This window comes from Rhincodon typus, chromosome 10, assembly GCF_021869965.1.
Source record: "Rhincodon typus isolate 14 chromosome 10, sRhiTyp1.1, whole genome shotgun sequence".
Lineage (NCBI taxonomy): Eukaryota > Metazoa > Chordata > Chondrichthyes > Orectolobiformes > Rhincodontidae > Rhincodon > Rhincodon typus.
This window is the reverse complement of record NC_063341.1, coordinates 6,591,189-6,613,616: the sequence shown is the minus strand read 5'-3', so window position 1 is coordinate 6,613,616 and position 22,428 is coordinate 6,591,189. Positions and strand designations below refer to the sequence as shown.

General features: G+C 40.5%; 1 protein-coding gene across 1 annotated transcript in view; it reads right to left on the bottom strand.

The window, feature by feature from the left end:
* Positions 1-22,428, bottom strand: part of LOC109913680 (ras GTPase-activating protein nGAP) — a 260,539-nt gene that overhangs the window by 6,899 nt on the left and 231,212 nt on the right. The window contains exons 7-15 of the mRNA XM_048602022.1: positions 22,055-22,199; positions 21,301-21,445; positions 16,364-16,600; positions 15,683-15,884; positions 11,245-11,447; positions 8,109-8,985; positions 7,142-7,273; positions 2,557-2,759; positions 1,261-1,348 (exon numbers count right to left, since the gene is read on the bottom strand). Coding sequence (XP_048457979.1) covers positions 1,261-1,348; positions 2,557-2,759; positions 7,142-7,273; positions 8,109-8,985; positions 11,245-11,447; positions 15,683-15,884; positions 16,364-16,600; positions 21,301-21,445; positions 22,055-22,199 — 2,232 coding nt within the window. The remainder of the gene's footprint in view (positions 1-1,260; positions 1,349-2,556; positions 2,760-7,141; positions 7,274-8,108; positions 8,986-11,244; positions 11,448-15,682; positions 15,885-16,363; positions 16,601-21,300; positions 21,446-22,054; positions 22,200-22,428) is intronic.

The window sequence follows — 22,428 nt, the reverse complement described above, 5'->3', positions numbered from 1 at the left end:
TGAAGAGATTTGACCTAAATATTATTCTTACAAGATTATATGGCCCTGTATGAATACATCTTGAATCTTTAAACAAGCAGTGCTTTGCTAAAAAAAGGCACTGAGTCGAACCACAACATGTTGTGCCTGCAAGAAACCCCTGAACTCAGATAGGAATACAACCTGGAGAACTTTCAGAGAGTGGTCACATGGCTCAGATTTTGGTTAGCATAACACTATTATATTCTGAACTGGGTTTCTGAACTGAACAGAGAACTTGACACTTGCCCGAGAGGCAACACCCTGTTGCTTCCTCTTTCTCTCTTCGCAAATCTTCGCAGAATAGTGTGCAATCTGAAAACTGACTGAAAGCCACCTTTACCAATAGGGGAGAATCCCTGGAGAGAATTTTCTTGAATCTACCCCATCATTTGAAGCAGATTAAATTTAGCCAATTATAACTGTTCCAGGAAGACACCCCAGTGCCAGCGGCTTGAGTACAGAATACCTTCAGAATAAGAAACAATTTGGGACAATCTGTGACTTAAAATTTTATAATGAGCATAACTATTATTTGACCAAAGTACTTCATAATTAACAGTGCGGAGCTTTTTCATTTTGTTTTTCATCAAACCTGTATGCATTAGCTTTTTAGGTGATTATATATATATTTGTGAAGTCCAACCCATTGGCCAATAACATTTGGATCTTTGCTTGTGTAGGTTTGTTTTTGTAATAGACAAATTATTTGTTGTTGACTAAAGAAATCTGTTTCACGTGTTCTTGACAGTGAATCTAGTTAAATCCTATCACCAATCTGGCTAAATTAAGAAATTGTTGTGACCATTGGAGGAGTGGCTAGAAGAAGAAGCACTGCACCCTCCAACCTCAGTCATAACGCACAGCAAATGAGCATCACTACCTAGGCCAGAATTTATTGTTCATCAGTAATTGCCTGGAGGAGGTGATGGTGAGTTGCCTTCTTGAATCACTGCCATCCTATCGGGAGCAATCAGTTCTGTTGACAAAGCATTAATTCTCAGAAGGTAGCCTTTTTATTTAGTAATCATCAGTTTTCGAAAGCAATTATTTAAACTTGCCATAGATTCTCTCTACTCTCAACAACTGACTAAAACAAAAGTTTGTTGAAAATCTGACCAGGCCCCCCTTTAAATCAAAATTTACAAAATCTTTGCTTTTAATCTGATCATTCAACCAAATGTGATAAAAGGAAGTTGAAACCTTCACAAACAAATCAGAAAACCAAGCACTGACACTTACCTGGGCTTCAATAATCTTCTGTTTTGCATCAATCACTGCCTGCATTTCTGAGTGGTCTTTCTTCAGCTCTTCTTCCACTGCCATCAATCTGTAAACAATTAAAAAAAAAGGCATAAAGTATGATAACCAAATCCTAGCAGCAAGCTGCACTTCGAAGAAAGAAGCAGCCACTTACAACAGGATACATATCACCAATAGTGACAATGGTATTCCTTTCAGTTCCAAGTTGCTCCAAAAATGTCAGCCAGGAGCTGAACACTGTTCATTGAAGCTGCTTTAATCTCACTATTGGAAGTGTGACCAGGGTGAATTGTTTGTTTCAATTCTTCTTCCCCTGTGCAGTTAAGTCTCTTGTCTTCCACACGCAGAACATCCTATCCCTCGAGTTTGATGTACAAGATCAGGTGATCAACTGAACCTATCTCTGCAGAGTCAGCACCTGGGCAAGAAGCACAGTAATGCGAGAAAGAACGTTTTTCACACAGTGAGTGGTAATCACCTTGAACTCTCTGCCAATGATGATGGATATGATTGATTATTTCAAAAGGAAATTGATGAACACTCCAGCAGGAGTGTTCTTGTACTCTTGCAGGATATATTGAGACTGAATGGACTGCTCTACAGAGAGTTAGCATAATGTCACTGCAGCACATCAAATTTATGATCTGCACCAGTAATTTGCCAGTTGAGAGTAAGTGAGGATAAGAGTTGCATCCCTTGAAAGGGTGACTATCCAGTCAGAAGTACAGACATAAGATGAACAGTAATAACTTAGGTTTCTGAGGAATTAAGTTTATCATCACAGATTCCTTCATTGCTGTTGTGTTTACATTTGAACATGACAACAATATTGTGTGCCCCAAGTCATTATATAAGGCTGAATTTTGACTTGATTTTTTTTTCTTTATTCATTCATGGTATGAGGGCGTAGCTGGCTAGGCCAGCATTTATTGGCCATCCTTAACTGCCCAGAGAGCAGTCAAGAGTCAACCACATTGCTGTGCGTCTGGAGTCACATGTGAGTCAGACCAGGTAAGGATGGCAGTTTCCTTCCCTGAAGGACATTAGTGAACCAGATGGGTTTTTCTTGACAATTGGCAATGGATTTATGGTCATCATTAGATTCTTAATTCCAGATATTTATTAAATTCAAATTCTACCACGTGCCATGGCGGGATTCGAACACGGGTCCCCAGAAGATTTTTTTGAGTTATTGCACAGGACCTAGCGAAGTATTTTTTTGACATTTGAATTGGATGAGGCCTTGTTTCTCTGACAACTTACAGTATTGCTTACCTGCTGATGATAGTTTTCATCTGGCTATCTTTCTCCTCTTGCTGCCTCCTAAGCCTCTCTTCACTATCTTCCAGCCTGGACTTGTACTCAAGCAGGAGCTTCTGCATCTGCTGCTCCTGGGCGAGTAAGCGGCGCTCATATTCCTCCAGTCTCCGACTTGACACCTTCAATCGATCCTTTAGCTTCGCGATCTCTTGCTCATACTGTCAGGGAAACCAGTGAGAATCATCTCAACAGAAGGCACCAAAAATGCAGTTTTTTATACCATTTCTCAAAAGGGACAAAACAAATACTAGTATGGAATGCCATCAATCTAGATAGTTATTTCACATACAAACGAGGAGCAGGAGTAAGTCATTCAGCCTCTCGAGCCTGCTCGACCTTTTAGTAAGATGATGACTGATCTAATTGTAACTACAAAGCCACATTTCTATCTATTTCTGATAACCTTTCACTCCCTTGCTGACCAAGAATCTATCCACCACTGCCTTAAAAATATTCAAAGAACCTTCCTCCACTGTCTTTTGGGGGAAGACAGTTCCAAAGGCTCTCCAACCAGATTTTTTTTGCTTCACTTCTCTTTCCAATTGGCAACCCCTTACTTTTAAGCAGTGACCCCTAGTTCTCGATTCTCCCGTACAGGAAACATTCCTTCCACATCTACCCTGTGAAAACCACTTAGATCTTAGATGTGAGACAACAAGGTGCAGGGCTGGATGAACACAGCAGGCCAAGCAGCATCATAGGAGCAGAGAGGCTGACGTTTCAGGCCTAGACCCTTCATCAGAAAAGGGGGAGGGGAAGGGGGTTCTGAAATAAATAGGGAGAGAGTGGGAGGCGGATAGAAGATGGATAGAGGAGAGGATAGGTGGAGAGGAAACAAACAGGTCGAAGAGGCAGGGATGGGGCCAGTAAAGGTGAGTGTAGGTGGGGAGTTAGGAAGGGGATAGGTCAGTCCAGGGAGGACGGACAGGTCAAGGGGGCGGGATGAGGTTGGTCGGTAGGAGATGGAGGTGTGGCTTGAGGTGGGAGGAAGAACAGGTTAGGGAGGCAGGGACGAGCTGGACTGGTTTTGGGATGCGGTAGCGGGAGGGGAGATTTTGAAACTTGTGAAATCCACATTGATACCATTGGGCTGCAGGGTTCCCAAGCGGAATATGAGTTGCTGTTCCTGCAACCTTCGGGTGGCATCGTTGTGGCACTGCAGGAGGCCCAGGATGGACATGTCGTCTGAGGAATGGGAGGGGGAGTTGAAATGGTTCGCGACTGGGAGGTGCAGTTGTTTATTGCGAACCGAGCGTAGGTGTTCTGCAAAGCGGTCCCCGAGCCTCCGCTTGGTTTCCCCAATGTAGAGGGAGCCACACCGGGTACAGCGGATGCAGTATACCACATTGGCAGATGTGCAGGTGAACATCTGCTTGATGTGGAAAGTCTTCTTGGGGCCTGGGATGGGGGTGAGGGATCTTAGATGTGTCAATCAAGTCGGTTCTTACACTTCTAAGCTCCAACAGTTACAAACCTAGCTTGACCAACCCTTCCTCATAAGGCAACCCATCTTTTCATGTATTACTTTGGTAAACCTCTGAACTGTTTCCTATACATTTACATTCTTCTTTAATTAAGATGACCAATACTTTACCCTTAACTCCAGATAGGCTCTCATCAATACCCGATATAACTAAGCATATCCTCCCTACTTCTGAATTCAATTCCCCTTGTAATAAATGATACATTTAATTAGTTTTCCTAATTACTTCCTGTACCTGCAAACTAGACTTTTGTGATTCATGCACAAGGACACCAAGATCTTTCTGTATCTCTGGCTCTGCAATCTCCCCCCATTTAGATAAGGTAGTATGCTTCTTTTCTATTCTCCCTACCAAAATGGACTATTTCATATTTTTCCACATAGTACTCCATTTGCCAGATTTTTACACTTTTGTAGTTTCCTTATGTCATTTTTCACAACTTACTTTCTATCTTCCTTATCATTTATGTTTTGCCATCGCCAAATTTGGTAATCATACTTCTGTCCCTTTACCCAAGTCATTTATACAAATTATAAAATATTGGGTTTCCGGCACTCATCCTTATGGCACATTGCTTGTTTACGTCTTGCTAACGAAAAGACCAATTTACTTCTCCTTTCTGTTTCCCGATAGCCAGCCAATCTGCTATCCATATCAATGAACAAACCCCTGCAGCATGTGCCAGCATTTTCTGTGACCACCTTCGATGTAGCTCTTAATCAAATGCCTTCTGTAAATCCAAGTACAATACATTCAACAGCTTCCCTTTAAACATCTGACATGTGAACATTTCCTCATACTTACGAGCAGCTATTTTGTATTGTCCTGTATTGTGTTCTGACTTGTGTACAAATCAACATGCGAACGGAATAACAAACCCGTTATCAGCCCTAGCACTGCAGGTAAAAATTTTTAACAATTTTTCCTTGACAGATATTTCTCACCTTCTGTACCCCTCCCACTTTGAACACAGGAGTTACATTTCCTATGTTTCAATCAAACGGGATCTTCCCAAATCGAGAAGGTAAGGACAGCAGTTTCCTTCCCTAAAGGACATCAATGAATCAGATGGGTTTTTCCGACAATCGACAATGGATTCATGGTCATCATTAAATATTTATTCAATTCAAATTCTACCATCTGCTGTGGTGGGATTTGAACCCAGGTCCCCAGAAAATTATCTGGGTCTCCGGATTAACAGTCCAGCGATAATACTACTAGGCCATCACCTCCCCCGAAATGCCCTCAGTTCTTTCATCCAGATTGTATAAGTGACTAGTTGTGGTCCCAACACTGACCCATGTGGAACTCCGTTAGTCACTAGACCCCTTCATCCGCACTCTCTACCTTCTGCCATTCAGCTAATTCTCTATCCATGGGTATCATGCACCTAACACCATGGGCTCTTATTTTAGTTAGCAACCTCGTCTGAGGCACCTTGTCAAAGGCCTTCCGGAAATTCAAATAGATCACATTACTGGCTCTCTTCCGTCTAATTTCTTCATTACTTCCTCAAAGAATTCTAACAGATTTATTAGGCATGACCTTCCCAATAACAAAGCTGTGCTGACTCAGCCCTATTTTACCATGCACTTCCAAGTACTCCACAATCTCATTCTTAACAATGGACTTTAAAATCTTACCAATGACTCAGGTCAAACTAATCAGTCTACAATTTCTTGCCTTCTGCCTCCATCCCTTCTTAAGAAGGGGTGTTACATTAGCCATTTTCCAGTCCTCTGGGACCCACCCTGACTTCAGTGATTCCTGAAAGATCACCAAAGCCTCCACAATCTGCTCAGCTATCTCCTTCAGAACTCTGGGATGTAGTCCATTTGGTTCAGGCAATTTATCTACATTCAGACTTTGCAGATTCCCCAGCATCTTCTCCTTACTAGTGGCCACTAAACTGACCTCTGACCTCTCTTGCAGTGCTGATGCTCTATTTAGGGTAGTTCTGAACCCAGGTAATAAATCAAAACATCTTCCCTGCAGCAGAACTTAATGAAATACTATGCGGTTATGCTTGAACTAACTGTCTGACGATGTAGATTGCTTGCCTTTAAAAATCTTTTCTAAGATACCTCTATTTGATTTGAATGCTGCAAATTATCAACATATGTAGTGGAATTGCCAAAATTGGAATCAATACTGTTAAAGAAAAGCTTCTAAATTCACGTTAAACTGACAAAAATCAAAACCTTGGGCAAATTTGGACTTAAATCAAGGTCCTACATTAATGTAATTATGTATTCTTACTTGAATTTAAAAAAAAAACACCCTATCATTCTGTGGTATTTATCTTGCAAATGTTCTCCGCATAGCAAGACTGCACCAATGCAGTGTACAGTCAATCTCTACATTTATGGTTCACTTCTGTTTTCCCAATCGGCCCTAAACACTTGCTGGTTATGGTAACCATTTAACACTGCAGTTCTGACTGTGGATTGTAACACAAAAGAGCAATACTTGTCTCAAAATAAAATGTGCACATTCAAATGCAGCAAACTTGCATCAGCATATTGCTTAGATCATAGAGAACATAAAAAAAACTTTATGCAATATTGTCATCAGAATTTTATTAACTAAAGGGGACATGAAATTTTAATGTCACCATTTCCTCCCCCTAGGGATTTCAGACTATATATAGTAAGTGTGTAACATTTTCATACTGTGTCTATTTTCACTACTGTGAAAAATGTACAATAATATAAATCCAGATTTTCTGCTACTAACTGGTGTTGCCTCTGTTGGCAGAGTTTTGATCTATTCAGTACAATGTAAAAGACTGGTGCTTACAGATCTGTCACAGGCAGCGGATGCAATTCACAAGTAACAAATTAAAATCATTCATATTTTAGAAAAGCACATTCTACTTATTGGAAAGATTTATTACTAAACTTCAGATCCCTGTGCTAGAATGAACATAGTTTTTAATTTTCCTCATTAAACAGTTTACTTCTCTCACTCATAGTTGCACAACGTTCACTTTAGCTGAGTAAGTAGTGGCCTTCACAACAGACTCTAATAGGGGAGAAGTAAGGCATTTTACCTACCCTCTCTGCATGTTTATTCTCCTCACGGATTTGTTCTGTTTCATCATCTTCCAAATATTGTCCATTATTTAGAACCCAAGCAGCTGTTCTCTCAACTGGTGACATGGTAGCAGTCTCCACTGGTGACTGGACCTTCATTGATTAGAATCAGATAACTAACATAAATGTTTCTAGAAAGTAACCACCAAGATCAACAGCAGTAAGCACTGGAGTGAGCATACTTTCTCCCTCAGCGCTACTCTTTTCACAGGGATTGTATACTGATTGCAGATGAAGTGAATATACCAAAGAAATATAGCAACTGTATGGAAAATTCCACAAATCTGTGATGGCCAGCATACAGGTTACAAGGATCTGTGCAACTTCAGTGCACTTTTTAAAAAGAACAAACAATATCAGTATGAAAATTCCTAACGGGAGATCGATGTTCATCTCCCCATGGTGTATGGAAAATTGCTAACAAAAGTGAACATTAAAATTACAAGAGCAATGCTGTATCTATGCGGCTTTATACATTGAATGATATGTTTAAATAAAATTTGGGAGATGGGGAAATTTTGTGACCAGTTAAGAATCCAGGTGCCTGCATCAGGAAGGAATAATCTCTCTTTTACATTAACATAGTACAGTGTGGGTTAAATGCAAATAAAATTCCTTCCACTGTATCACAATACCCGTCACAGCAGCAGGGGGCCTTTTCTACTTCCACATCTGGATTAAATGTTCATATTTAGCATCATGTTAGAAGTCTGGGGTGTACACCATTATGAACAAGATGGAAGCTGGGCCAGACTGACTAAAATAGGACCCCTGCAATCAATCAAGAACTCCGGTCCTGCACTCTACATGAGTTGAGTTCGCCACAATCTCTAGATTGGAGAGAAACTGGTAGATATAGAATAAACAACCATCTAATAATGTATTGCATAGCTGCCGCATTACATGATGCCTGGAAAGGATTCCTCACCTGTTGCGACTGCTGCTGTCTATGTATTGCTCGTACTTTTGGCACAGGACTTTCCCCTTTTGATGAGGTTGATGGTTGCCGTGACCTGTTTTCAGTTTGTGGTGGCTCAGGTGATGTAGATGGTAATCCTGACATGCTACCTGCACTTCTCTGCGATCCACTAAGTGGTAATGAATGAGGTGCTTTCACTCGGCTGTTGTGAGCTGACAGCTCTGTCCTGCGGAGCTGTGAATGCCCAATGCTATTCTGTCGAGGTAGTGCCACTGGAAGATTGCTCCTGTCTGGCATGGTGTTTCGCTTGGAGTAATCATCACTGTATGCACTGCGTTTAGCAAAGTCCTCTATGCTGCTATTACTGGGGCCACTCAGTTTGCTGATTAGCTCCTCACTATTGGTGTGGCTCCGGGAGCTTGTTGAGCTTAGGTTCTCTGAACTAGAGTCCATGCCAGCTTTACTGCTTCCGACTGGTGGATTGTTTAGCTGATAGACGGGGTTTTGGAAAGACAGAGGTTGCAGGCTGCTCTGCTGGGTCAGAGCTGGATGTAGAGGCCGGCGGATCTGAGGAACACTGTGTGCCCCTCTCTGTACGTCTTGGAGTTGCTTGATGTTTGCATTATGGGTACTTAAGGCCTGGCTGCCAGTATGTTGCCCAGATACAGTAGAAAGAACTGGAACGCTACTTGTCCCTTGAGTCACTGCAGTGTTCTGCAGATCCACAAGTGATACACTCCTGCCATTATGTAGAATGGATTCGTCTTCATCCCTGTCAGAGTAAGTCATGCTTTGTGTTGAGGTCGGTTGGCTTGGAAAGTGCTGCTTGGTGTGGAGAAATGCTTCAACATTCTCTTGAGTTGGAGACTGCAGTTTCTGCACATCACTGAAAATAAAAACAATAATATTTTTGTGCACAATGCTGATTAAAAAACATTCCCACTCTCGCTTTTTATTTACAGTTAAATTCGGTCCCCAATCTCTACCCCCTCAGACCAGACAGTGTCAGTCATTTCTTGGTGCCAAACAGTTGTCCTGTTTCATAAACTTGGCTGTTTTCACAGCCAAGCAAGTAGAACAGCTGCCTCTACTCTAGGGTCTGCCATTCAGAAGGTCATTGAGAGCTGAGAAGAGACACACAGTGATGCGCTGAGTGAGTTAGCTTTTCCACGGTGGTGTTGTCCAACAGAAATCACTGACAAGCTATATAAATGGGATGACTGCAACACCATCTTGTGCCACATTAATTTAAGCAGAAATGGTCCCAGAAAATTCCCCAATTTTCTTTCAATGTATTGTGAATTGATTGGCCAAAATTTGATAGTAGCAATGCGAAAATGTCAGCTTTTTCCTTCGTTATGTCTCTGAAATGAACAGCAAATTCTGGAGTCCACACGTGCGTAAAACGGAAATCCACAAGCTACTCTGAATGATTCTACATTTCTCTACAGTTAAAATCATATACAGACTTCAAACAAATAGAAACCACTTGGCTAATGTGAACTTGCCCCTTTATGTCTTTAGTCTCATTTTAAAGCCCTGGAGAATGTTTACTTCTTTGAATGAAGTGTAATTAGATTTTTAGTGGCATACTAGGTTCATAATTACTGTAGAATATCCTCACTAATACCAAATTGCTCCACAATGATAAAATATTGGATTATTAATTTTTTTTACAAGTTTCTTTGTGATGATTCAGCTATCAATCCTATGAGCTGCCTCAATCATTTATTTTGCTTTCTGTAAGATTTCAATAAAAGTGAGTTAATCATTGCCTAGTTTGCAATCTGCGAGGATACTTCAGTGTGACTGACAGCTTGCCCTGCTTACGTAACTGTTGATAGGCACTTGGAGATTCACCTCGACCCGATGGCAGATTCAAACTGACATGGGAAAGGGAGAATCCATGCTAACGACATCAAAAGGCAGCTCACTTTGCCAATGAACCACAAAATTCTAGGGTATAAATTCTTGTTGAAAGAGACACTAGAATTATGTCTGCCTCTGAACTGTAACAGGCCTTCAGGCAGTACTGAACTTACACGGTGGGGAGAACACCACACCACAAGCAATTTGGCATTAGTTTCATTACTAATTCTGTAATTACATTCAGTTACTTTATTCTTTCTCCAAAAAGATATTACAAAGCATTTTGTTTTCTTTATAACATTGTACATAGACAAAACCTTATCTTGACACGAGAAAAAAAGAGTTGACCATTTACGTATACTTTGAGTATGTTTTTCCACACTTCTTGTGATTGCTATGCATTGTCTAACTGATGGGATCCAATGCTGGCCAAGGCACTTGTTATCATTTCTCCAAATTTCTGATCAAAGTTTATGAATCTGAAACACTAACCCAGTGTTTATCTCTCCAAAGGTGCTGCCCAACCAGTGGCTGTGCAGTATTTTATTTCTCATTCTGATGCAACTCACTTTCTACTGGGTTAATTGGAGCAGAAGTGATGAATGCATGAGAGCAGCTTGACTGCGTCTCGTAGCCACAATTGCTCTGATCTAGGAGTGAAATCCAAGATGGCAAGGTAATGGTCCGGAACTATACAGCATTGACATGCGTCTTGCTTAAGAATGAATGCCAAACCATACAATGTTTGAATCAGTAATAAAACAGTGCCAGAGTGGCAGCTCTCAGATCATTGACATCACTTCCTCATTCTAAGCATATGGTAATGAGATGCCCAGTGGAGTCCATGTGCTGTACTGTCCAAAATATTAGTCCCTTGTGGCTAACTGGAAATCCAGATGTGGCTGATTTGTAAAGTAGGCACTTATAAGCATTGAAATCACTTGCTTGATTCAAAACTATATGCTTGGTTATTTTTTCTGACCTTGACGCATGTTTATTGTTTATGTGATGAGGCAAATGGCAGAGTACATTTGAACAGAGTACAGAGCTTCCCTGCTCCTCTGATGCTGCTTGGCTTGCTGTGTTCATCCAGCTCTACACCTTGTTATGGCAGAGTACATTTGATCATTTTGAGTGATTTCTTCCTTGCATACTGAATGGTGGTGGATGTTCAAGGAAATATACGTATGCGAAGTACATTAATGTGTCCCGCGTTCACTGCAAGACAGTACGGAGATCAACATTGAAAATATGACAGCAAATGACCCATTCCTACCTGTCACTGGGGTCTTCAAATATCCGTTGCAGTCCTGATGACACACTGCCACTCACATTTGGGGATGAGCTGATGTGGTCCCCAAATCGGCGGACCTGCTGCTGAATTGGTGTAGGGCTAGTTAGTGATTTGGTGATATCGCTGAGAATGCGTGGGAGTGGACCAAGCTTCGCAACTGTTGCCTGTAGAAATGAATTTTCACCCTGGTTGGACAATACCACGGAAACATCCACATTTTATTGGGTGGAGGATGGCGATTGATGTGAGCGAGCCAGAATGCAGCAGTGCAGAACAACACAACCATGATGAAGAAGGGAACAAATATGGAACAGTGGTAGGTTGGAAATAAATGGGAGTTTGAGGTTGGGGAGGAGACAGAAATGGATACAAAATAAATTAGAAACCAAACTAACGTTACTAATGTGGTTTTAAACTGTTCCACAACATTCAGATACAAAACCATGCAAAATAAACATCTAAATGGTTTCTCAAAACAATGCAACTAAACTGAAGAGAAAGGTAGCATGGCTCAAGGACGGATAGATGGTTGGGAAAGATTCACTTGAAAATTGCTAGATGCTGAAAATGACAGTAGAGCCAACCTGTTCATGCATGCAGAATCATTTTACTATTGCTTCAATGTTCATCTTCTGTTATACCAGTAACATATGGCAAAACAGTAGGAAACTCTATTTAACCTTCTTACAGTCAACAGTATTAGTTATTTGGACATTTGACCACAAATGCAACTTTCAATGAAACACAGTCAACCCATAAATTTTATTACGGTTAAGTTCTGTACTTTCAGTGAGAAGGCACCAAGGGAATATAAAATGTGTATCAACTTAGTATTGGAAGCAAGCAAAACAATCAGAATCATCTTCTATCCTCACTAACTCATGTTGAACAATGATTCTGTTAGCCTTGGACGGTCTCTTGTACATCTTGGATTACAATTATGAGTAATCAATCATTCACTCTTATCATCCAAGGAGCCAAACGCCATTTACATTCCTCAATCTTCCAAGTAGAAATTAGCCAACTGATCACGGAGCAGCAATGAACAAGTGCCGTTCTAGCCACTATACGAGCAATTACATATGCTATATTTACTCATTTAAAACATTATGAAAGCAAGAACTCATTTTTAAATTCAAAAATAAATTACAACAATTTCGCTGTGTCACAGGAAAATGAAAACAAATTTTAAGCCCTTAACCTTCCTGCTCTTCTAAAGCAAATTATGGAAATTGATTGTTTTAAGTGAAAAAACCGTGCACTTGTCTCAAACCAAATCATACCGAACAAACTGCAGATTTTACTTGGTACCACGCATGACAAAAGAACGTTCTGCCTGCCACTGGAGGGGAGATCCGTTCTAGATTCTGTACCACACTGATAAGCATTTGCTGTATATACCAAAAAATTATGATCTATCGATTCAATGGACATTTTGGATTTCATTCTCAACATCACACTGAAGCATACCACACCGTCTATACTGATTGCTAATAATGGATACAGCAATTAGGTGTCTGGAAGTGTAGCACTGAGGGATTAGCACAAGGAAATGTTTGCTTTTTGTTGTCTCAGACATGCATTCTCAGAACCTGCAAAATGGTAAGTCCCTGATATCAGCAGAATCATAGAAATGAACATACGAATGAAGGTAAAATACTGTGCATCTTTATAATCTGAAACAAACAGAGAATGCTGGAGAAACTCAGTAAGTTTGGCAGCGTCTATGGAGATAGAAACCGAGTCAAGATTTCGAGTCCAATATGACTCTTCTTCAGAACTTCCAGTTCACGAGAGCATTCTAAACAAAATATGACACTGAGCCACTTACGAGATCAGTTGATCTAAAAGCTTGATCAAAGAGGTAGAATTTACTGAGCGTTACAAAGGAAGAAAGCGAGATTGAGATTTTGAGATGCGTAAAGAAGGAATTCCAGAGTAAAGCACCTAGGCAACTGAAGGCCAGGCCACCAATGGTGGATCAACTAAGATCAGGATGCTCAAGAGGCCAGATATTTAAAAAAAAAACAAAAAAGGTCTCTCAAAAGGTTGAGGGATGGCAGGGATTACAAAGATAGAGTGGGGTGAAGATGTGGAGGAATTCAAAAAAGCAGAAAAAGAATTTAAAAAATAGATCAGCAAGCACACGGGTGACAGGCAAACATGATTTGACTTAAGATGCAGGCAACAGAATTTTGAGTCGTTTCAAGATTTAAGAGGATCAAATACTAAAGGTTAGCCAGGAGGATGATGAATATTCAAGTCTAGAGCTAACAAATACAAATGAGAGTTTCAACTGTGAATGAAGCAACATAAGGCAAAATTACAGGAGCAAAAAATGGGCAACAGTCTGAGTGATTGCATGAACACGTAGTTGGAGGCTCAGCCCAAAAGTCAAGTATAACACCAAGGTAGCAAACAGTTTAGTCTCAGGGAGCTAATAGCAAGAAAGATGGAGTCTGTTGTTAGGGAATAGAATTTGCAGCAGGAGGCAAAACCAATGGCTTCAGTCTTCCCTAATTTATTTGTATCAGCGATAGCCACAGGTGAGCTGCCAGAAGACTGGAGGTCGGCTAATGTGATGCCACTATTTAAAAAAAGATGGCAAGGAAAAGCCAGGGATCTACAGACCTGACATCTGTGGTAGGCAAGCGGTTGCAGGGAGTCCTAAGGGACAGGATTTACATGTATTTGGAAAGGCAAGGACTGATTAGGGATAGTCAACATGGCTTTGTCAGTGGGAAATTGTGTCTCACAAACTTGATTGAGTTTTTTGAAGTAGTAATGAAGAGGATTGATGACGGCAAAGTGGTGGATGTGATCTATATGGACTTCAGCAAGGCGCTCGACAAGATTCCTTATGGTAGACTGGTTAGCAAGGTTAGGTCACATCGTATAGATGTAGAACGAGTTATTTGGATACAGAGCTGGCTTGAAGGTAATAGACAGAGGGTGGTTGTGGAGGATTGCTTTTCAGACTGGAGAACTGTGGCCAACAGTGTGCCACAAGGATGGGTGCTGTGTCCAGTGCTTTTAGTCATTTATATAAATGATTTGAATGTGAACATAGGAGGTATGATTAGTAAGTTTTCAGGTGAACACCAAAACTGGAGGGGTATAGACAGTGAAGGCTTTTCTGAAACCTGAAAGAGTTCAGAAAAGATTTACGAGAATGTTGCCAGGGTTCAAGGATTTGAGCTATAGGGAGAGGCTAAGGGGTGACCTTACAGAGGTTTATAAAATCAGGAGGGACATGAATAGGGTAAATAGACAAGGCCCTTTCCCCAGGGTGGGGAAGTCCAAAACTGGAGGGCATAGGTCTAAGGTGTGAGGGGAAAGATTTAAAAGGGACCTAAAAGGGCAACTTTTTCATGCAAAGGGTGGTGCGTGTATGGAATGAGCAGCCAGAGGAAGTGGTGGGGGTTGGTACAATTACAACATTTAAAAGGCATCTGGATCGGTATGTGAACAGGAAGGGTTTAGAGGGATATGGCCCAAATGTTGGCAAATGGGACTAGATTTATTTAAGATATATGGTTGGCATGGACATGTTGGACCGAATGGTCTGTTTCCATGCTGTACAACTCTATGACCCTAAATGGAGAAGGTTTAGCTAGCATTGGATGCTGGGTAAGCAAACCAATAATAATTTAAACAATAGGAGTTGGAAGAGGTGTGTTGAGATAGAATTGGGTGCTTTCTGCATACATGTGAAAGCAAACATTTAGTGGGATTTTAAATTTTTATTTACGATGAAGTACAAACCCCTCAAAGTTTGCTAATTCTCCCAAGATATAGAAAATCTCCAATTTTTGGTTCCCTAAACAATCAGGTCTGTGTCTCCTCATATATATGCAGCTCAATTTAGGCTTTCAGCATTCTATGCTACTCTATTGAATCCCATACATTACAGCATCACCATCTGACACGGTTAATTCATTTTCACCACAGCCTTAGTAGGACTGACAGCAGCATTTGTTGCATCTTTGACTTCCTTCAAGCCTTCCTCAGCTCATTCTCAATGGTATTCAACCAGTCATTTTTTTCTTCTTCTTCCTCTTCTGTTTTTACGCAATCCCTCCTTCAACTATTGCCAGGACAGGGCGATTGGGTCTTAATTTCAAGGTCAATCCTTTGCTATCACTGTCTCTCAAACAGTACTTCTGATTTCTAAATTTCTGCTCGATCTAACCTACTCATCTGTTTTCTCTGTCAATCAATTGATAATATCAATGCAAAGGATTTTCCTGACATCCTGAAGTAATATGGTTCAATCTCAAAACAACTTCAGTGGATTCAACAACATTCTAAAATTTCTTCCTTTTATAAAAATAAGAACATCAGATTTTAATAACTGATATTTTCTCTTGCCCGGTTAACCTCTTAAAAAAAGGTTCAAAATTCAAACACTAAAAGATACCTTGTCAAGCTGTGACACCACCTCCCAGAGCAGTGAATGCAGGACAGAGAGCTCACGTCCAAGGTCAATATATCCTTCAAACCCTGGTGTGTTAGAAATGGTGTCTGGGTTTGAGATTTCAACCAGAAAACGTTTCATCCCACTCCACTCGTGTTCCAGAAAATCATTCATAAACGCCATGTATTCCTCTTTATTCCCAAACCTACAAATACCAATGGGAGAGATCAAAGCAAAAAATGCAGTCTGACAGATATGACGGATAGGTTTCAAGTATTTGTTGCTGGTGTAGCCCGCAGGATAAAGTGACAGCCTCTGAAACCTAAGCAAGACAAACATTTGTTCATAACAATCTCTCCTTTGATCTGCATGAATTATACTCCAATATTAAAACGAAATATCAATTATGTACAAACAATCAGAAAATCATACCTTTAGTTTATAAACCTCAGTTTATCATTACAACAATTCCTTCAATATCCATTTTGTCATATGTAAGCAATCTGATGCCCCCAGTGAAATTACTCACTCTCTGGTATCAACTTAGGCTCTAGAATTTAAGACAATGAATTTGGTACATTGCAGCTGTCATTTTAGTCAACGACTACACAGAGTATAGAAGCAAAAACAGACAAAAATAAATACACAGAATGACACGGCGTAAGTGGTAAAGAAATCACGTACTTTGTGAAATTGGCAAGATTCTGGATGACTTTGGCGATGAGGGTGAGCGTGCGAGATGTTCGATCATCTGGGTACTCCTGCATCAGGCCAAACAGACTGGGCGACATAATGGCAGGGCAAAGGAAACGCAGGAAAAGTGAGGCACTGATTAGGCGCTCACTGATATCGTGTTTCCCACGGTTTAAACACTGCTGTTTCCATGAGGCAAAAACTTCTTTTAGCTCACGTGGAAATACACTAGAAAGAAAGCCAAAGAATAAAGATAGTGATAGACAAGCCAGATCGTGGTCCACACAGTTCACAACATTTCCATTAGATCAGATTGGTGAATAAATGGAACTCATCTCATCATAACTTATTGTTTCTGTTTCTTCACAGTTCTGTTCTTTGTATTGGCTGACTTCAAGGATTTCGAGCTGTGCCAGGTCTGGAAAAGTATCTCATCAAGAATACTGAATAATATTCTTTCTTCAGATATTCACTGACTTTTTTGTTTGTACTTCAGATTTGCAGTGTTTATATTTTCTTTTCCTGTATCTAATTTGACCTGACTGAGTTTATCTTCTAGTAACATATTCTAGTAACATGGAAAATATTCAGCCTGGAGCTCGGTGACTAGTGGTGTTCCACAGGGATCTGTTCTGGGACTACTGCTCTTTGTGATTTTTATAAATGACTTTGATGAGGAAGTGGAAGGGTGGGTTAGTAAGTTTGCCAATGCCACGAAGGTTGGTGGAGTTGTGGACAGCGTGGAGGGCTGTTGTAGGTTGCAATGGGACATTGACAGGATGCAGAGCTGGCCAAAGAAGTGGCAGATGGAATTCAACCCAGAAAAGTGTGAAGTGATTCATTTTGGAAGGTCGATTTTGAATGCAGAATACAGGGTTAATGGCAGGATTCTTGGCAGTGTGAAGGAACAGAGGGACCTTGGGGTCCACGTCCATAGATCCCTCAAAGTTGCTACCCAAGATGATAGGGTTGTAAAGAAGGCGTATGGTGTGTTGGCTTTCAGTGGCGGGGGTATTGAGTTTAAGAGCTGCAAGGTTATGCTGCAGCTCTATAAAACCCTGGTTAGACCACACTTGGAATATTGTGTTCAGTTCTGGTTGCCTCATTATAGGAAGGATGTGGAAGCTTTAGGGAGGGTGCAGAGGACATTTACCAGGATGCTGCCTGGACTGGAGGGCAGGTCTTATGAAGAAAGGTTGAAGGAGCTAGGGCTTTTTTCATTGGAGCGAAGAAGGATGAGAGGTGACTTTATAGATGCATGCAAGATGATAAGAGGCATAGATAGAGTGGATAGCTAGAGACTTTTTCCCAACTCGGAAATGACTATTATGAGGGGGTATAATTTTAAGGTGATTGGAGGAAGGTACAGGGTAAATGTCAGAGGTAGGTCTTTACAGAACATGGTGGGCGTGTGGAATGCGCTGCCGGCAGTGGTAGTGGAGTCAGATATTTTAGAGACTTTTAAGTGACTCTTGGATAGGCACATGGATGATAGTATAATGTAGGGTATGCAGGGTAGTTTGATCTTAGTAGGATAACAGGCTGGCACAACATTGTGCGCCGAAGGGCTTGTACTATGCTGTACTGTTCTATGTTCTACATCACAAATCCAGTGCCCACAGGAAAACACTGATATCTGTAGAATTCTTACCTTATTGGAAGAAAAATGGCAGTTAGTTATTCTTGGAAAGAGGTCTAAATTCAACACAGCTAAATTATAGCCAAACCAAAATCCTTCAAAAAAAAAGATATTTCACGAAGGTGATCTCTGGGGTTCCTGATGTGGAGGAAGTGTCTTTTAAGCAAAGGTTAAACAGGTTGGGACTCTACTCACTGGAGTTTAAAAGAATGACAGGTGGTCTCACTGAAACATATAGGATTCTCAAGGGACTTGACAGGGTAAAGCTGACAGAATGTTTCCCCTCATGGCGGTGCCTAAGACCAGAGGACATCGTCTTGGAATAAAGGGGCACCAAGTTAAGACTGAGAAAAGGAGGAACTTCTCCTCTCAAGGTGTTGTCTCTTTGGAACTCCTTGCCACATAAAGCTGTGGGGATAGAGTTCTTGCGGTATATTTAAGGCAGAGATAAACAGATTCTTAATCAGCAGGGAAATGAAGAGTTACAAGGAAAAGGGTGGAAAACGGAAGTGGACATGAAGAATGTCAGATCAGCCACGATAGTATTGAGTGGTGGTGCAGGCTTGAGGGGCTGAACAGCCTAATCCTGTTCCTATTTCTTATGATCTTAAACAGCACAAAATATTGCTTCATCTTCCACACAATCAACGTGTGATATTATAAACTTCACAACTTTAATAACTTCATGGATTGAAAGAATCAGCAATAACTCTTTCTCGAGATGGTAAACACGGGTAGGGCTTATACAATTAATGGAAGGGTCTTGGATAGTGTTGTAAAACAGAGGGACCCAGGGTGCAGCTACATAATTCTTTAAAGTTTGCGTCACATATAGACAGGGTGGTTAAAAAGGCGTTTGGCACGCTTGCCTTCATTGCTCATTGAGTACAGGAATTGGGAAGTCATGTTGAGGTTGTACAGGACACTGGTGAGGCCTCTTCTGGAGTATTGTGTCCAGTTCTGGCCGCCCAGTTATGGGAAGGATATTATTAAGCTGGAGAGGGTTCAAAAGAGATTTACCAGGATGTTGCTGGGTAGGGAAGGTTTGAGTTATAAAGAATGGCTGGATAGGCTGCGACTTTTTCACTGGAGCATAGCAGGTTGAGAGGTGACCTGATAGAAGTTTATAAAATAATAAGAGGTATAAATGGAGTTAATGGTATTTGTCATTTCCCTAGGATGGGGGATTTCAAGACTAGGGAGCACATTTTTAAGGTGAGAGGAGAGAGATTTCAAAAGACATAACAGGCAAATTTTTTATATAGCAGGTGGCTCATGATTGGAATGAACTTCCTGAGAAGTGGTGGATGCAGGTACAATTACAATGTTTAAAAGACATTTGGATAGATACATGATTCGGAAAGGTTTGGAGGGATATGAGCTAGGAGCAAGCAGATGAGACTAGTTTAGTTTGGGATTAGGTTTGGCATGGACTGGTTGGAATAAAGGGTCTGTTTCCGTGCTGTATGACTCAATGCAAGAGTCAAGGAAAAACTGTTATAGAGGAGTTTAAAGAAACGTGTGATTTAACCATCCCCGAGAAGAAACAAGATAAACAAGCTGTTTCCTGGGAGAGAGTGGATAACAACTGCTTGATAATCTGCTGCCTCGTGACAAGTGGGCAAATAAGTCTGCCTGCAGAAGTAATGTACTGAAGTAAAGGGGTTAATTGCAGGAAAAGCTGTGTTTTAAACAGACAGCTAACTCCTAACGTAACAAGGAACCGGGGAGCTACTTTTAATAAGCCGGCAAGCTACAGACTTGTATCTCCAGAAGGGTAATCAATGCTGGGGATAAAAGAATCTATTGGATCATTAATAATGTCACACCACAAACTTGAAAGAGAGAAAACTGTATAAGTGTACAACACCAGAACAATTCAATAGCAGAACTTTGAAGAAAAACACTGTATAAGGACCAAAGCCTGGACTCTTCCAGAGATGGACACTGTTTGTTGGAATTCTGGTCAGATTCCACCATTAAATTGGGTAATAGCCAAGTTGAGTTGTCAGACTGAACTTGATAATTTGAGGGGTCTTATTTTGGTTACTACATGTAATAAAGTTAAATCATTGTTTCAGTACTTAATTGTCAGTGAGATTACTTTAAAGTGGCCAAATTAAAGGTAACTTGTGGTGAGTTAACCCATAACAACTGGTTCATCCTTCAGTATTTGTCACCAAACACATGTTACCCTCCCCTTTTTGCTCCATTGGGAGTATTTCTTCTGCAATTCTATAGTCCAGTCCTCAATCACCCCAGTCCTGCAACCTACCCTTCCTATACAAGCACAGGATGCTTGCCACCATCCAAACACTCAAACCACTTTCAGGTAAAACAGTGATTTACTTGGGCTGCTTTCAATTTCATATTTTGCTCATGATATGGTCTCTTCTATTTGAGCAGTTGAAGATTGGGTGACCACTTTGCTGAACACATCCATTTGGATTGCAGTGTTACCCTGAACTTCTGGTTGTCTAACATTTTAATTTTCCATCCCATTCTGATCTCTCTGTCCTTGGCCCTCTATAATGTTTCAGTGAAGTTCAGGGACCAATACCTCATTTTTCAAACATGCACTCTCAGCTTTTCAGACTCAACATGGAGTTCAACAATTTCAGATCTGAGCCTTTTGACCTCAACTTTCCAAGCAGTTGTTGACGTAGGATATCATCTTTACACCTACTCTTTATGTATTATTTGACTTGTTACCATCTCCTTTTGTCTTGCACCATCAGCTTTTTTCTGTCATTTAATCTCTCCTGTCTTCTACCTCATTACTTTTCCTTTTTGCTTCCCCCATCCCTACCAGTGTGTACTTGTTTGAAACTTGTTAAATCTCTACATCTTTCCACTTTTGAAGAAACGCTATTGGCCTGAAACATTAATTTTATTTCTCTCTCCACAGATGCTGCTTGGCTTAATATTTCCCACATTTACAGACAATAAACAAGTTAAGAGAACAGGTCCAAGCTGCTGAATGGAAAATTAGGATTTTATCACAAACTTCCTTCTTCACACAGTGACCAGCATATAGCGGACTGCTACATGGATAGGATTATAGGGGAGAAAGAAAAGCATTTAAGAATCAGTTGCAGTTATAGAGGAGCATGCTACACCATACATATACTTCACTATGCAGATAGTACATAGAGATTGAATAGCATCCCTCATTACGGTGGTACCTGAACGACACCCATATACTCACGTGGTAAAGAAATTAGACCTGCTTTTTGAAAATATTACGGTTACTTTTCAGTTGAGGTTTACTCTACAGACTGCCCCTTACCAGTAGGAGTTGATGATTTTGCAGAATGCCAGTTCACAACACATCTTGAGGTTACTCTGATGTTCTGGTAGCTCACTGGATGAACATTTACTCTGGTCCACTTCACAATTTTCATCTGATTCGTATAGTGCCTTTATGAACTCTCCTGAATTAGGGTAGAAGCAGGATGAGTAAGATATTTATGGGCAAGACACAAAATAAAATTCAGCTAGTTAAAGGGAAGATGGTTGACAACATTGATGACAACATGATATATTTTCAATCAATATAAATACAGTGACACCATGTGTTTTCAAACAGGTTCACACTCCTCTCTTGATAGACCTCTGCATTCACCATCATTGAGTATTATAGATACTGAAGTATCATTGAGATACTGAATAAGTCAGTTCCACTTCCATTGGCATACAAAGTGACAGAATTAAATTCATCTAGCAGCCAATATTCTAAATGAATTGAACAGTTAACAATCCTGCAAAAGATGCAGCAAAAACCAAAATGAAACACAAAAATGTCAGTTAAATCTGGCATTCTTCAGCGGTTACAGTTCATACTGTTGACCAGTTGGCTAGTTCTGTATTTCCGTAATAGAATTATTATTAGACAGTTGTTCAGATATTTAGTATATAACATTAAAAACAAAAGCTTGTAGATCTCAAAGTGTTACTTTCCTCATCACTTAATAACAACATTACATTGGACATCTTTGACTCAGTCAGTAACCATTAACCAATTCAGCACAGTCAATAATTACCTAAAGCATCATGGAGATACTTCTGACCAACAAGCTTCAAATACTCCTCAATTGCTTTGGTTGCCAAAGTGTTTTCCCTGAAGAGGAGAACATCATGTTCCCCACATCGGTCCACTTCAGACATTACCAAGTCTGTAAGGAAATCCTGAAAAGAGTAAGAATTAAAAGCTTTGAATGCTGGGCACTGCAGACGTTCTGTACTGTAATAAAACAAAAAGTTAGCCGTGGCTACAAACCGGAGGATTTAAGGGCAATCTGTAGAAGCAGCTTGGGCAGCATAACAGCCTTTACAGTGATTGTCACTGTGACCTTGGCAAATAATAATACTGGAGAAATTCAAATGACACGATCCATATACATGCAATGTCCAACAG